Source organism: Manacus candei, unplaced genomic scaffold (assembly GCF_025592945.1).
Source record: "Manacus candei isolate 608988 ecotype Guabito, Panama unplaced genomic scaffold, ASM2559294v1 h1tg000061l, whole genome shotgun sequence".
Classification (NCBI taxonomy): domain Eukaryota; kingdom Metazoa; phylum Chordata; class Aves; order Passeriformes; family Pipridae; genus Manacus; species Manacus candei.
In genome coordinates, this window is record NW_026138109.1 from 2484411 (window position 1) to 2502212 (window position 17802).

Consider the following 17802-nt stretch of genomic DNA (forward strand, 5'->3'; position numbering starts at 1 on the left):
CGCTGCCAGTTGGCCTTTTTCCATCGCTCCAGCCATCCCCACAGAGCATTGGCCACCATCCATGAGTCAGTGTAGAGATAGAGTCTTGGCCACTTCTCTCGTTCAGCTATATCCAAAGCCAACTGAACGGCTTTAAGCTCTGCAAACTGACTTGACCCACCTTGTCCTTCGGTCGCTTCTGCAACTCGCCGTGTGGGACTCCATACAGCTGCCTTCCATTTTCGGTTTGTCCCTACAATGCGGCAGGAGCCATCCGTGAAGAGCACATATCGCCTTTCATCTGCGGGTAGCTTGTCATATGGTGGGGCCTCCTCAGCTCGTGTCACCTTCTCCTCCTCTTCTTCAGAGGATAGTCCGAAACTCTCACCTTCGGGCCAATTGGTGATAATTTCCAGAATCCCAGGGCGATTAGGATTCCCTATCCGGGTTCGCTGCGTGATCAGAGCGATCCACTTACTCCATGTGGCATCGGTGGCATGATGTGTGGAAGGAACTCTTCCCTTGAACATCCAGCCCAGCACTGGTAGTCGGGGTGCCAGGAGGAGCTGCGCTTCGGTGCCGATTACTTCTGAGGCAGCTCGAACTCCTTCATAGGCAGCCAGGATCTCTTTCTCAGTTGGTGTATAGCTGGCTTCAGATCCTTTGTATCCCCGACTCCAGAATCCCAGCGGTCGTCCTCGGGTCTCCCCAGGCACTTTCTGCCAGAGGCTCCAAGAAGGGCCATTCTCCCCGGCTGCGGTGTAGAGCACGTTCTTCACGTCCTGTCCTGTCCTTACTGGCCCAAGGGCTACCGCATGGGCAATCTCCTGTTTAATTTGTTCAAAGGCTTGTTGTTGTTCGGGGCCCCACTGGAAATCATTTTTCTTCCGTGTCACAAGGTAGAGAGGGCTTACAATCTGACTATACTCGGGGATATGCATCCTCCAAAAGCCCACAGCGCCTAGGAAAGCCTGTGTTTCCTTCTTGCTGGTTGGTGGGGACATGGCTGCTATTTTGTTAATCACCTCCATTGGAATTAGGCGGCGTCCATCTTGCCACTTGACTCCTAGGAACTGAATTTCCTGAGCAGGTCCCTTGACCTTACTCCGTTTAATGGCAAAACCGGCTCTTAGGAGAATCTGGATTATCTTCTCTCCTTTCTCGAAGACTTCACCCGCTGTGTTCCCCCATACAATGATGTCATCAATGTACTGTAGGTGCTCTGGAGCCTCACCCTTTTCCAGTGCAGTCTGGATCAGTCCATGGCAAATGCTGGGACTGTGTTTCCACCCCTGAGGCAGTCGATTCCAGGTGTACTGCACACCTCTCCAAGTGAAAGCAAATTGTGGCCTGCACTCCGCTGCCAAAGGAATGGAGAAAAAGGCATTGGCTATGTCAATGGTGGCATACCACTTGGCTGCCTTGGACTCCAGCTCATACTGGAGCTCCAGCATGTCCGGCACAGCAGCACTCAGGGGTGGTGTGACTTCATTGAGTCCACGGTAATCCACCGTCAGCCTCCACTCTCCGCTGGACTTACGCACTGGCCATATAGGGCTATTAAAGGGTGAGCGAGTCTTGCTGACCACCCCCTGGGTCTCCAGTTCACGGATCATCTTATGTATAGGGGTCACAGAGTCCCGGTCGGTGCGGTATTGCCGACGGTGCACTGTTGCTGTGGCTATCGGTACCAATTGTTCTTCAACCTTCAGCAGTCCCACAGCAGAGGGGTCCTCTGAGAGACCAGGCAAGGTGTTCAACTGTCTAATTTCCTCCGTCTCCACAGCAGCTATGCCAAAAGCCCAACGAAGTCCTTTTGGGTCTTTGAAATACCCACTCCTCAGGTAATCTATGCCAAGGATACACGGGGCCTCTGGACCAGTCACGATGGGGTGTCTGTGCCATTCCTTCCCAGTCAGGCTCACTTCGGCTTCCAGTACAGTCAGCTGTTGGGATCCCCCTGTCACCCCAGAAATAGAGATGGATTCTGCCCCTACGTATCTTGATGGCATTAATGTACATTGTGCGCCAGTGTCCACTAAAGCCTTATATCTTTGTGGCTCTGATGTGCCAGGCCACCGAATCCACACAGTCCAATAGACTCGATTGTCCCTCTCCTCTACCTGGCTAGAGGCAGGGCACCCCTAGTCCTGATCATGGTACTCATTGTGCTCTTCTTGTGGGTATGACCTGGAGGTCCCTTCAAGAGGATCAGACGTATCATCATTCCTGTACCGTCTGGAGTCTTGCCCACGAGAGACTGGAGCAACGTTTACCCTTGAAGAGTTCTTTATGGTATTTGTTCCTCTTTTCAGTTCACGTACCCGGGCTGCTAAGGAAGAGGTGGGTTTCCCATCCCACTTCCTCATATCTTCTCTGTGCTCACGGAGGTAAAACCATAGATCGCCACGTGGAGTGTACCTTCTCTCCTTAGCTGGGGAACGCTGGCTCCTGATAGCAGAGACTCTTGTTCGTCCTGGCGAGATATGGAAAATCCCTTCTTTAATTTCTTCTCTTAGCTTCTGGTGTCCCTCTTCAATTTTCTCTTCCAGGCTTCGGACGTGTTCAGCCAGTTTGGTTTCCACGGATGAGACGTGGGCTCGTAATGGGGCGGTGACAGTGTCTTCATAAATCCTGAGTTTGCTAACCAATGCTCCCACCTTGTCCTCTCCCTCCCTCCATTGCAGCGTTGCTAAGTAGCGGGAATACATTTCTGGCCCGAGTCGTGCAAACTTTAACCACATTTGGGAGGTGCACTGTACGCCATCTGGACTTTTAGGGAATCTTTCATCCTCTGAAAAGATTATCTCCAGTACAGCTAACTCCCTTAAGCACCGGATACCTTGTTCCATCGTGTTCCACTGTCCTTGCTGTACGTGGAGGTCCTCCTTGCAAAGGTATCTCTCCCTCACACTGGACAACAGTCGCCGCCAGAGGCTGAGAGTTTCCTGCCTCCTTCCAGTCCCCTGATCAATGACTACATCTCGAGACAGGGATCCCAGCTGTCTGGCTTCACTCCCATCTAGAACTGTATCATTAGCTGTGGCATCCCAGATTCGGAGCAGCCAGGTCAGAATGGACTCATTTGCCTGTCGTGTGAACTCTCTCCGGAGCTCATGTAGCTCACCCAGGGATAGGGACCGAGTGATTATTTCTGGCTCTGTCTCCTCCGGTGGATGTGAAGGTCCCGCCTCTTCGTCATCATTTGCTATGCGAACTGATTTAGTCTTTGATTTCCTTTTCTGGACAGGGGCGACTGCTATTGGTTTTGCTTGTTCTTCTGGCTCCTCGATGGTTTGTGTGGACACGGTGCCGGTTGGTTTATTTCTTTCTCCCTCTGACTCAGCTGTGGTTTGGGTGGACGTGGTGTCTGCGGATTTGCTCCTTCTCTCCTCCCCCTGACAGTGCTGTACCATGTCAAGCAGTGCCCGGTAGGCAGTGGCCAGGGCCCAGCAGGTTGCTGTGAGCTGGCCATCTCTGGAGCTGCCAGAGCATTTTTCCTTCACCAGTCTTATCATGCTAACAGGATCCTGCAGTTGTTCAGGGGTGAATTTCCAGATCACTGGAGGAGAAAACTTTTCCAAATACTGGCTGATGTCCTCCCACTTCCCGTGCCACTCAGCATTATCTGCTCCCAGGGCAGGTGTCCAAACAACCTCCCTAAAAGGCACTTTTCTGACCCTAAACATGGTGTACACAGTACAGAGCAGACAGAGCAACACTAACAATAACATTATGCTGTCCTTAACATCAAAAGGGAACTCAATATTTTCAAAAACTGTTGTAGCAGGTCTGAAGGGGAAGAAGGAGGTGGGAGGCTGGAAACCATCCACCCCTGTTCCCCCAAAAAGCTGGGTACGATTTTTAATGAGGTCCCAGAGGTAGCAACCCAAACCAGGACAGGCAAACAGGACTGAATACACATTTACAATGAAACTCATTGCTTCTGATGTTAGAATGACATAAACATAATATACTAATAAAGCAATTTGGATCCCTCTCCCTGGTCTTAAAGAGAGCATCAAAACAGGCAAATAATACCCCATCTGTGGAAATATGAACAGGCTCAAATACAACATCCATCTGAGTGCATCAAACAACATGGTGATCAGGGAGTTTCTATATTCAAATAGACAAATGCTTCAAATGAAATTGTGATTCTGACTTCTCTCTCTCTGCCCGACGTTTGGGCGCCAAAATGTGCTGGTTTAAAAGTTAACCAGCAGGGGGAATGAACCCAACTCAAAGGAGAGATTATAAGTCAGAATAACAGTTTATTAAAATAATACAGTAAGTACAATAATACAAACAAACAATTGGTCTCAACCCACAAAAACCCAAATGTATAACCCAGTACCCTGGGGCCTGAACAAAGTGGTGTTCCTTGGGCCCTGTTTGAGTCCAAAGTAAAGGGAGAGGGGAAGAACCTGCTGGTGGGAGAGCTGCTGCAGTCTGGCCAGAACTGGTGATCGCAGTCCAGTGGTGGTCTAAGTCTGGTTGAGAGCGATGAGATGCAGCCGTCCTCTGGATCCCACGAGTGGGTTGAAAAATGTTCCAAAACTCCAAGATTATATATCCTCCAGTTCAGGCAGGAATGCTTGGTACTCTCCTCAGGGCGGGGAGTTTCACAAAGGGTGTGAGGACAGAAACATCCTTCTATCTCACAGGCCTCTTAACACCTAGTTTATAGCCTGAGGAGTCAGGCTCTATGGGCAGAGGGTGCGAATAGTCTATTGACAACAATAGTCTAGTTTCTGGGAAATGACATGGAAGGCTATAGAATACAGTTTTGGGTTACACCCACCATGATGAATTGATCTCAGCTGTCCTAACTAGGACACCTACTTAATTTGAACAGTTGCAGTACACCATAGTTGTAGGCATGTTCTCTCTTCTTATGACAAAATAACACAGCTTACTGTTTAGAGATTAATGGAAATAATTACTTGTACTATATGTATGCCTAAGATTATTATCTTATCTCCATTTTATTACTTGGTTTGTATGACAACTTTGATATTTCCCTTTCAATACTTCTGACAGGTCTGTTACATCTTGCCTACCTGTTATTTTTATGAAATTATTAAGATTACACAGACGGAAAATAAAGTTATAAATATCTGAAGCATATTCGAAATATCATATAGATATGCCCTATGGCAGAATCATGCATGCTTATCTATGTCCAACAGAATTTTTGTGTAATTACTCTTAGCAATCCATATCTGACTGAGGTTCCATCACTTCCCTGTGTAGGATACTTTAGATACTCACAGTTAGAAAGCTTCCCTAACCTCTAATGAAATCCTAGGTTTTTATTGTCTCTCATGATGACAATACAGAATATTTGATCATTCCTTCTACCTACGAACAGCTTTTTTGAAGAAGAAAAACTGTTACTGTGTTTTTTCCTTCTCTTTTTTCTAGACTAGACAAATCCAACTCCTTCAGTCCTTCCCTAAGGAAAATATTTATTAAATCGCTTATCATTCCTCTTGTTCACCTCCAGGGCCATATACAGAGCATGACAGAAAAGGAGTTTAACAAGGGTTTAGAGAAATGTTGATTAGTAATTTTCAACAAAATACAACAGCCTGATCAAATACTACCAGAACTGCAAAAGACAATGATGTTTCAGAACAGGCTTCCAGGGCTTGTTCTCAGCACAGCCACTTGTACCTATACTGAACAACAACAACAACAAAACCCAAACCTAAACAAAAAAGTGAAAACCCAGCATTATTGCCTGTTTTCAGCGCTCCTTTCTTTTGTGACACAAAATGTGCTTTCTGCATTTCTTCACCAGAAGAGACTAGTGCTTCAGCAGTCAGGGAAGGTCCACATGGAACTCAATATCCAAAATATTAAAGGCTCCACAATACAGTAAGGTCAATGACGTACCTGAGAGATACTGCATTAGGTCCATAGATCTCTCTCACAGCTGTCAAATCAGCCTCCAGCTGTGGGTGCTTGTGAAGTTCTCCATCATAGCTAACCTATTGTGGAAAGAAAAACATCTTGGGAGTTCTTATTTATTTCATTACTGGCATGTATCTAGGCTCTTGAAAGTTCCCCCTGCAAAATATATTGCATTAAGATTCCTTAATGCCATCCTCAGAAAAGGCACAGTGTTGATTAGCTGAAGCACTGAGGCCATCTATTCTGCTAAGTAATGAGATTTTTCAAGCAGGCACCTCTGCCTTGAAAAGTTTTGAGGGTTCTGCTGTTTGTGGAGTCTCATCTATCTGTCCTATTCTGTCCCACAGTTTGTTCTGGGACATTCCTGTATTTCAAAAATATTAAGCAGGATATGAACCAAATCTCCCCAGTCCTATCATCCCAGTCCAACAACTACAGGACAAAGGTTTGCTCACTCTTTCTTGTCTCACTCTCACATACACTAGGTGTAATGAAACACCTATTTAGACACCAACACCTCCACTCCTTTTTTTTTTTTTCAAACTCTACATGAAAAATGGAAAAAGTTATGTTTGTGCTTACAATATAAAGCAAAACTTGTGAGCTGGCTTGGTTGGAATATATGAAGTAAAAATAATTAATATCCTCCTCTCTTCTACAAAATCAAAAATACCTCGTTTGGCACATAACAATCTATTAAAAATATGTCCATTATTACCTTCTTCTCAAGAAATATAATCCTGATTGTGCGATCCTAAATCTACTTCTTTATAACTATTAGAATGACAGTAATTCCATAGAAGTCAATGAACTCCCTAGATTTGGACAAATTCAAAAATGAGTGCAGGATTTGCTCTGTACCTTTGACAAATTCAGAGAGCAAAGCACTAGAGTTTAATTTATCCCTTTAGACATACACATATCTATATCCTTATAGACGAATTCCTGCAGACAATTCTTGCTATTGCAAAGCTGCATCCAACTGCACTATTGCTTCTTCCATTGGTACATCCCAATCTGTAGAAAACCAGTGCTGTGACACTTTGAGCTCTGATATTTAGAGATGTGCATTTCAATCTAATTAAATTTCAATAGTTTTAAAATAATAATCAGATGATCACTTTTTTACATGTGAAAATGAGTAAAAAATAATTTGATTAGACTTGTTCAAATATAAGGCACAGAATTCATCAGCATACCATCAGTATGTATTTATCAGAGGTATCAATGATATTCATATCAGAAAGTTTATAAAATATCCTTCCTTAGTTTGGGTAGGCATGTTAGAACAATTTTCCAAGTAGAAGAGCATGGGAAGAAAACCTTGTAATTTTTTTTCACTTTAAGTAGGGGGAAACCAATCCTTTTAACATGCTCATTACTCAAAGAAGAATTCTTTAAAGATGCATAAATAATTGCTGTCCTGCTTCCAAAGACAGCACAGCAATCATTTCACAAATCACAGCTGGGGTGCACTTGCCAACTTTGTTGGTCCTAAACAAGATTTTTAAATCAGTCTTAAACATCAATAACAGTAAAATCCAAAAGGAATACTATGCAGAACACTGAACTGCTCAACACAATGCTTTTTGTTATCTATTTTCTGATGCTAAGAGGCTATAAATTCAAAAAGGAAACAAAGCAGTGTTCTGGTATATTTTAAGACCACAGTATGGTACTTTTCACTCCTGAATTAGTGCCACAGACACGTTGATGTACGCAGAGGAGACTGTCAGAGTTTTGTATTTCTGCATTTTCAAGTATGTCCTGTAACTGAAGAACAACAGGGAGGTAGAGAGAGAGCCAAAGGCAGTAGTATTACTGTTTTCATCTCTGGTTCTCATTTGCAAATGTAGAATATAGAGATTCAAAGCAAGAATTAACAAAGAGTTGCAGAGAAAGTGAATATAAAGGCTAAAAAATATGGTAACTTTGCTCTGACTGAAAGATCTGTGTCTAGAAAGTCTCAGTTTTTAATATAAAACCTTATTCAGATTATTTTGCCCCACATAATGACAAAACGTTGCTTTTTAAAAGGAGATTAAGTGATTTACAAATGTAAATCCCTTTCAAAATCAATAGGTCTTAGGCCATTGAACCACTTAGCTACTTTAAAGTATTTATCCATTAAATACTTAGGGAGGATTGCAAGCAGGTGCCTAGAAAGTGAATACAAACATTTAATTTACAACCAAAAGGTTGCTCTTTTCACTGCCCATCAAATGCCATTTCCCATCTTCCATGGTCCTTGTTTAATCATCAGCAACTCTCATGTCTTTCAAGCTGTAACCATTCAGAAATGCTAAGAATTAAGGCCTCCATCTTTCCCAACTGTACTGCACACAATTACACTGGCATCTCTTCCCACTAGTTGCTAAAGTCACTATTTTTGTCCCCTTTCTCTGTGGACACAGCACACACTTGTCTCAAATGAAGGAGCTTGCCTTCCTTGTTCCCCACACATACAGTCAACTCTTTTGTCTTTCCAATACACCTGGTGCTCACTTAACATCTTACAAACACTGTTTGAAAAAGGATTGTTCCTTTTATCTTTTAAGGAACTTGTTCATTACCTGATTTGCTATTTATTTTCTGAGCCCTCAGTATTTTCTTCAGTTCTACAGGTCTTCTTTAGAATTTTGTCTCTTTGACCATGAAATTTTAAATTCAAAATTTCCTCTGTTTTTGTTGTTAAATACACTTTCTGTGATACTTCCCCCCACCCCTTGTTCTCCATATTTTGTGCTTTGGACATTCTATACTCAAGACATTAACAATCATTTGATATTTTATTTTTATTGCAGACCTAATTTTTTTTTTGCCAGTTACAATTCCTTCAGTTAAATGTATTACCTTAAAAAGAAGACAACGCAATATAATGCAGTTTCAACTTTAATATAAAGCAACTAAATTCTAACTAGTCTTGCCTATTACACAGCTCTTTTACACCTTGCAAAATTATGTACTGCTTGCTCTCTGTGTTCATGTCTCATAGGCAGTGTTAATATTTATTCATTCATTTGGGCACTGGCAGGCATCCTTTACCAAATCTATTAGCTGTGGTTCAAGAAACAAGCAGTTTCCAGTTGTTTTCTGCCTTTTCCTTCACCTTGAGGTTACTGCCCTTTCTTCAGAGTTGAAAAATGAAGCCAGCACACACAACTCATCACTACAGGGCAAGATCAGAAGCTTTTTCCTCTCAGGCAGATTAAAATAAGACATTGCTCTTTGCACTGAATTATGTGTATGGTTCTCCCCAGCACTCGCCAGCATGGGGTTGTAGGAGTCAGCAGCTGAAGGGAGGCAATTCCTGCAGTCGTTTCTAAAGTGAACATGAATCAATACCCCATGTTATTTCTGACACTGAAAATACATTTTTTCAGTTCCACTTTCAATATAACTTTTAATAGCTTTTCAGGGGCATGCCTTTTTTTTTTTTTTTTTTTAACTGTAAAGAACCCTGACATGCATTTTGTGTTCAAACCCCACCGCACTGTTGGCTCTGCAAGAGAAGAGGCTCAGCGATGTCCTGCTCATCAGCATCCCACGCTCTCTGCACCGACCCACCCTGCTGGCACTGCTGGCATGCTCCTGCAGCCTTGGCTCTGCATCCAGGGCACGGATGGCTTCAGACTCAAGGCTAAGGCAGCGACAACTTTCATAACCAGCTACAGTAATTTGTTAAAATGTTCACCGAAACAAACAGTTCTAATAACATTAAGTGAGGAATGATTCCTTGGGGAAACATTTAGGCTAAAAAACAAATCTGCATGAAGAGCCTAGCAGTGTGAAGCACATTGTGGAAGGAAAAGGTATGAAAAGATTTTATTTCCCAACACATAAGAGAATGTAATAATTAATTTTGCTGAGGGAACAAGAAGGAAAGACATAGAGTAGTACTTTCATCCAAAATATGCTGCATTTTTCAAGGTGAATGTTACTGTAGAGCTCAGAAGAAGAACTGCCTGGACCAAAACTGTTTTGTAATAACCATTTTTACCATTAAAATGCAGGGGTCTTGACTTTAAAAAATGGTAGTTCTCCAGAAGGAAACAGATTTGGATCCAGCTGGCCTTCCCAGCCAGATTTGTATCAATAATGGGATAAGCTATTTCCTGGAAGTAAGCAACTAGCTTCTATTTTCAAGCTTCTTGGAGAATATTTGCTTTTTCCATTCTAACAGCTTTGCAGATGTAAACAATGTAATCTTATTTTGAATTTGAGATAAAGTATAACATAATATTTTTGCTACAAAACACTACGTACATATACTCATGGCACTCTATCCATAACATAATGAAATATCATAAATTTATAATGGAAAAACCAAAAGAACTTTCAAATACTACTTTTTTTGAAAATCGTGCAAAGTTTTCTGCATTACCTGCCCTCCATAATAAAATTCCTCAGAATCATTATCTCCTTCAGAGTCTTCTTCAACTGTGCTGTTGTGCCGTGACTCCTTAATGAAAAAGGAAAGTTAACAATGATAAAAGTAATATGCTGATCTTGCATTTATAGCTCTAAATATAACTACAAGAATTTCTTTTTTACAAGTAAGCTCATAGCATCCTTTCTTAAGAGATCCTTAATTATAATTTTTCCAGAGGGCTGATTTTAAGAATAGTGAAATATGAGAGAAAACAAGCACCTAATACAGGGTATATGAAAATACCTGAATATATGTTGGAGCAATAATTCTTGTCTGGCTACAGAGACAATGTGGTATTTTAAAGAACTGGATAATTCAGCAGACTATGCAGGGATACTTCACTCTGTGCTTTTGCTAAACAAAGCATAACTTACCCACCAAGACTGGTTCTGGACTTAGTTCTTTTGCTGTTTCAGTGACCTAGCAATTTTATTTTACTTTAGTCTTGTAAATGAACTCAAACACTTTAAGGAAATAATTCGATTCCAAACACAGAATATCTAACATTTCCTTCTGTGAAAAACTGACACACCATTGGCTAATTACTCTTTTTAACAGAAAGTCCATGCTGATGCCAGAAAAGGTCAAACTTAATTTTTTGACTAGTTGTGCTCTGAGACAGTGAAAAGTTAAGGATTAGAAAGTCATATGCTTACCTAAGTAAAACCTGCTCTAAATAAGCTGCCCTGTGAATAATTGCATCAAGTAAATAGAACTGATCATGGTACAGACTGCAAATCAGCATGAGATGAAATGTTATATTCTGTTTCCCAAGAATGGAACCTTTTCTTATAATTACGCAATTGCTTGAGATATTAATTCTTGTTTCCCACAATGCATACATTATTTCTACGACCTATGCTGACTAGGAACCCCTAAAGACCACCTGTTAAAATTGCAATTCTTCACTTTAATCTGAACATGATGTACCAGTTGCTTCTTTTTTATTTATGTCCTGCACAGAACTGCTGTAATGGAACAGAAATCAGATGTATGAATCAAATAACAGACATTACCCCTAAATTCCATAGTCATGAATGCCAAAATATACCCATACCAACAATTTCTATGGTCAGACATCGTAATCCCATTTCCCTATCTCTGCCTTTAAAATTCTGCTCTATTCACTGTATGTATATATACAGTGTAAAAATTGTATTTTGACCAATCTTGTCGCAATTTTGTGCAACAAGGTATAAAAATAACTTCTGCTTCTACTTCACTGAAAAGAAATAAAATTGCTTTATTCTTCTTTGTTTTAGAACAACCTTAGCTCAAAGGGAAATCTGTTTTAGAACAGGACTCAACTGAACAAAAATTCCAAACTCTCGCATTAGAACAGTGAAAAACTAATCATATCCTAACCAAACCTTCAACTGCGTAGCCAACAGAAATGGTCAGTATTAGAGACTTTCTATAAAGGGTTTTTATTTTCAGTACTTTCACATTTAAATACCTTGTTCAATTAAAAACAAAATAAAAGCTCAAATCCTGTCCCACAGAAGCTAACTATATCTCAGGTTTTTAATCAAATGGGTGAATTCTTCCCATACTTGAATTTTTCCCATGTTCACAGAGCACTGAATACAATGATGAGCCAGTAGAAGCAAAGTATTTTCAATGCAGTTTTTTACATCAAATCAGGTTTGATTTACTAAAAAAAACTAACAATGCATACAGCATCTAGACATGCTTATCCTCCCCTTCCAAGGTCAAATACAGATCATAGCCTTAAACGCAGTCGTCAAGAAACAGCATCCATCTTATCAAAGGAAATCTTAACTCAAGCACCCGAGTTCCTGACAATGCTTGAAGTAGGAGCCTATGTGGTACTTTCTTTGAGCCCATAACACTGTCAAGCCTTGCAGACTTCACATTAGTGCCACTGCTTTCTTAATGTATCAATGAGACTGGTCAGGGAGTGATTAGCAGCAGGTACAGCATAAATACAACCATGACTGGAAGACCTTAATACTCAAGACCCTACTTATGGTGAGGAGAGTCAAGCAGAGGTCTAGAGCTTCCAGTGGGACTGCTGCAGGCTGCATGAAGAAGCAGTGAGCTAAATAATTGGGATGTGGTCTTATGCGCAAGAGCAGGCTAAAAGGTAATGTGATCACAATCTACTTCTCCAGGAGAGCTGTATTTTTAGGGCAGATAGGGTCTACACCACTGTCAAACAAAAAAATGGGATAAACGTCAAAACCACATTTCCTAGGACAGAAGGAGAATTTCTATCACAATTAAGTGAATCGCTGGTTCATCCACACATGAAACATGCTCAGGTTTTAAAATGTGTAAACATGTACAGATTGCATAAGCACACTTTGATAGGAAGTCTGTGGTAACCATTCATATTTTATTATTTACTGCTGTTTCTTAAAACAATTTCTGTAAAAATATGCATACAAGAAATACATACCTCTCCATTCTCCCTCTGTAACTTTGATTTTATGGATAAGCAATAGTTGACATCACTGTTTTTTCTTATTAATTCTTTAAAAAAAAAAGAAAATAGGGAACATATGTGAAAAAATGTGAAATAATTTTGCATAAGCAGACTTGGAATTCTTAGTTGCAGTAGGAGAGCAAATAAGGAACAAAAAGTTACAGATGTGAAATGCATCAAAGAGTTTACAATGCAACAGTCTAAAATTAGGAAGCCCCTACCTCCCATGTTTTTAAATGTGAATTGAAACTCAGCTGATTCACCCAGGAGATCTGTTTTTGCCAATTTGTGATTTACAGTTTAGCATCATTCATTAATTTTGTATAATTTATAAAAGAACGAAAAATCAAAACCCCTCATGAAACTTAAATCAGATCATCTTCCATATAAAGCATGGGGTTTCACTCTATTTTAAATGATGGGTTTCATTTCTTTTCAAATTAAAGAAGTATTTGCAAGTAAAATTAATTTCAAACTTCTGACTATAATACCAAGATTTTGTTTGTGTGCCACTGTACCCACTTCAATAAAATTACTCTTGATTTACATCTGCAAAAATGAGATCAGAGACAGGTGATCAGAGATCATACTGGTCTTCCAGTGGAATTCAAAGTAATTCTGTGTTATGCAAAAAAAAGCCCTACAGACTTACAATAGTAATAATAAAAAAATTACAAAGTGAAGTGTCCCTGTCTGAAGAACTGCCAGAATTAAGACTGTCTGTGCAGTTTCTTCAGTAACCTGAAACAATCTGAGAATTTACCTGCTAAAATATAAAATGTCTCTGTGGAATATGCACAAACCTTTATTATATACAGTATAAATGCCTGTATGCCTGACAAGCATACCTTTCTGTGTATCAAATAGTTTTTAAAAATAAGGAAATAATTTAAAATGAGAGGTTTCCAAAATCATTCGGAAAAAATATATCGTTTTGCTATAGTCTAATTTAGTGAAACAGCTGAACCATTTTGTTTGAGACTTCCTGAAATAATTCACCAGAGGCAATGGTAGTTACAGACTATTTCATCTACAATGGTGAAGATTTAGTCAAGTTTTAAGCATGTGAACACAAAACCTTTTAATTGAGAAGTATTAAGCACCTCCAACTATTCAAGGGGAATTTCTCTAGCACAGGCTGCAAGACATTAAAAGAATAAAATACATTTGCCTACACAAATGTGGTGATCCTTAAAGGAGGTATTTTAATTTCTTCTGTTCCGAAAGTAGGACAATTTACTATGGCAAGACTGTGAGAAAATAGCAAACTGTACAGCTGTACACATTAACACATCTCCCTTTAAGTGTGGACTTGTCTTTCCTCACAAAGTATGAACTTGATAAAACTATCCAGACATAAGATTACCTGTAGCAATTTGATGGAAAATTACTGGAATTGGTTCTGTTGTGACTAACACATCTTCATCGTTATCAGAACTGGAAACATAAGTGTTATCTATGAAAGAAAAACATTTTGCATGGTGAAGTCCCATTGTGCTCTGCCAACCCTTTCCCATGTTTCTTGCCCCACCCTTGTACCACAAGGAACCACTTTGAAGATGGTTAGGGGAGCTAAGCACTATCTTCCTGGGGCATTTGGCTTTTTTCTTTTAAGATTGTTAACAAAAAGAAAAAGGATGGAAGACTCAGACCCAACCTTTATAAAGCAAACCCCTGGAGTTCAATGTCATGACTTTTATGACTCACACCTAGAGGTGCTCTGAACCAAACCACAAGGCTTACTGTGGCCAACCTTTTCCAGAATTAATTCTTGTTCTCTGTTTTTTTGCTATGCCTGATACTAAAACTCAGGCTAGATCTGCTGTGCAGAGTGAAGGCTGCACTGAGAGCTGGGTATTAACAGCCAATTATGCAAAATACCCATGCCTCATTTTGTCTAGTCACACAAAGGTTTTTTGAAGTGTCTTCTAATCAGTGGATAACCTTTCCTGTGCCTGATTCAGGAAAAAAAAAAGTCATCCCACTTAACAAAAACACTAGGTATGCATATGAATATGATAAGTCTATTCCAAATTTTCTTTAAAAACATAAGGATTAGGCTGAGGTTGTGTTCTGTTTGGTTTTTTCGGTTTGGTTGCTTTTTTTTTGCTTTCCAACCAAACGTTTACCAACAACAAACAAGAAGCAGCACGATTTTGTGTACTATCTGCACAAGCTAATTTTGCATGTACTGCTGAACCGCCTATGACAGTAATGGTATTTTGTTTTCTAATGATCTGGGCTGAATTGAAACTTGTGCTCTAGAGCAGAAAGGTTGACAATTAAGACAATACAGATAAAGAGACAAATAAAAGAACTGAAAGAAGGACTTATCTATTACAATTCTGAACAACCCAGTTCCACATCAGCAAAGTTCATGAACTCACAAGTAATTTCAAACATACTGCTGAAACCTCAAAGCCTTTGACCCAGGTGCTTCCAGTAAAATGTTAAAGACATTAAAATTAATTGAGAGGAAAATTAAGTAATACCATCCTTTGTATCACAGCACTTTTGAGCCACCTTTATCAAGAGGGAGCCTGGGCTGCCAGCCATTCTTTGCACGGTGTGCCACGCACAAATGGGTCCTGGGGTTTTCCTGGCCACCTGGGAAACAGCCTTTCTACCACGTTCACATGCATCTGCCGAGTCTGACACTGTCCTGCACCTTTGCCTGCTCCCGCTCCTATGCTGTCCCATGAGGGCACTGTGAGTGATCTGTGGTTGGCTCAACACACACAGACTGTGTGCAGGCAGTTCTGCAGGAGGCCAACATCGATTCCTAGGCGCTCCAGTGGGCACAGCAACCTGCTCCATCAGCTGAGTTGGTGTCTGCTCTGCTGCACGCTGGGCACAGGGACATGTTTTAGAGCCACGGCATCATGCAAATTAAGTGGGGTCCCTTCTGCCAGCATTCACTCCTTCTACTTTTGTCTGCTGGCAGGAGAGGCATTGAGCTATGCCTCCAGGACAGCTGCATCTTACACTCTCCAAAAAGACCTGTCTTGCCTCTATTTGCATACTCCACCTTGTTGCCATCATTTCAGTGTCAGCCTCACCATGCTGGATAGTTTTTGGGCATAAACAACACAGGCCCATCCCTTTCCAGGCTGGAGAGTGCAAGTTACTGCTATAGAGTCTAATGAGCTGGGATAAGTGAGGACACCATTTGGCTCTAGATATATCTAATACCATATATAAGGATGGGAGAAAGGAAATCCTTGTGCTACAGCTTATTGCTGTACAAAAAACCTAGGAAAAGCAGTATGTTCTGTAACGAATACACATACATATATGGAAAAAAAGACTGCCTAGTAATAGGTTTTATAGATTTTTATTATGTTTTTATGTCCGTTGTCATTCTTTCTCGGCAGCTGGATAATGATTTTCACTGCCAAGTTGGCGTTTTTTTTCCTTTTCTATTTGGCAGTTATTAGGGGTTTTTTTTATCTTCCATCAATCTGATGAAACTTGAAATTAAGATATTGGCTTTGGTTTGTTTTCTTCCACATCCAGTTCCTAACACACCACACTCAGGAACACCTCTCCTCTTAAGAGGAGGATCTAGTACCTGGACCTAGTGGAGGGATGCAGCAAACTACTTGCTGCCACAAACTGGTTCTCTCCGTCTCTGCTGCAGTCTAATGGCGTCTAAGAAAAGAATGTTTCTGCTAACAGGTATGTAAACCACAAATCAGTGGGATAAAAGACTACAGCAGTTCTACAAGTTTATGTCAGCCAACACAAATAATTCTGAACATATATTCATTAGCAAAATGCTTGCTGCTGTAAAAGCTCTCACAGGAGTCATGATATTCTCATATTAATAGGACTTTAGTCTACTCATTGATGTTATATTCTATAAGTGCTACTTAGGAGTATTATTTTCAACAGTTGTGCCAATGTTATAAGAAAATTGTTACAGTGGTATTTTGTTGGAACTGTTATTACCTGCCACTAAACTTTTTCACAATTTCAGCAATGGATACGTAACTTTCAGACATTACTGTCTCAGCACTATTCCTGTTAAGTTTGCAGTGTGCCTTTTTAAGTACATTTTTAGCTTTCATTCACAATTATGAAACTTTCAAACACTTTCCACTATTGAAAGTTGTCATGTCACATTACAGTTTCCATAGGTACAATTTAATGCTCAGGTGTTTGTATTTGATGTTTTATGAAGTAATTCAGCAACAGCTACACAGTTATCAGTACCAAGGTGGTGATGCTGCATACACAACAGCAGTGCAGACAGTGCATTGCATATGCATATTACTCATATTACTCAAAGCTCTTCTTACTTCTGGTGGTATCACTTTAGCTGAATCAACATCATTTCTATAGTGACTTCACGACTTCTATTTTCATATATGTATTGCATGCATTAGCAATTTATCTGATGATCAACTATGACAGCCTTGTCCTGGATTTACAAATTCAATCCACTCTGTATTACACACTCTTAAACTACACAGGATACAAGTCTGGTATAGCTATGTGATAATGGACTTAAACCTTGGACTATAAATTTTTATTGATGAGCACGTGCTGCTCTGAACTCTATCAACCAGCAGCAGCACTTGAAGAACACCTTCCAGTTGAGGAGGACAACAGGACACAGCTCCCCAGACTTGACACCATCGCACCCTGACATGTCCCTGAAACATCCCTTAAAACACATGCCTGAGAAGAGAACCATGGTCAGCAGTAATGCTAAGCTAGAAATTTAGGACAAAGACAGGAGACAAAGAATCTGGTTCACCAAGTCAAAATAAGTATTTTAGATCAAAGTCGTAAAATGGCAAAAAGCTATTAGCATTCCTAACGAACCTCTTCATCATGAAGCACACATACATCCCGCAAAACCTTGAGATGTGTATGAAATCAGGTCTTCCAAAGCCTTGAAGGGTTGGATTTTAATTTGTAGACGTGCAGGTTTACTCTGTGCTCCAAGCTAGCTATAGTGTGAAACGTTCAAATGCTATCTGCCTTTAAAATATAATGGGTGAAGGCAGAGAATATT

At 40.5% G+C, this 17802-nt stretch overlaps 1 protein-coding gene across 1 annotated transcript in view; it reads right to left on the bottom strand.

Moving 5' to 3' along the window:
* The window catches only part of PARP8 (poly(ADP-ribose) polymerase family member 8), a 131553-nt gene that overhangs the window by 46875 nt on the left and 66876 nt on the right, over positions 1–17802 (bottom strand). Inside the window, exons 4-7 of the mRNA XM_051804755.1 lie at positions 14146–14235; positions 12753–12826; positions 10283–10360; positions 5881–5975 (exon numbers count right to left, since the gene is read on the bottom strand). Of these exons, the coding sequence (XP_051660715.1) occupies positions 5881–5975; positions 10283–10360; positions 12753–12826; positions 14146–14235 (337 nt within the window). The remainder of the gene's footprint in view (positions 1–5880; positions 5976–10282; positions 10361–12752; positions 12827–14145; positions 14236–17802) is intronic.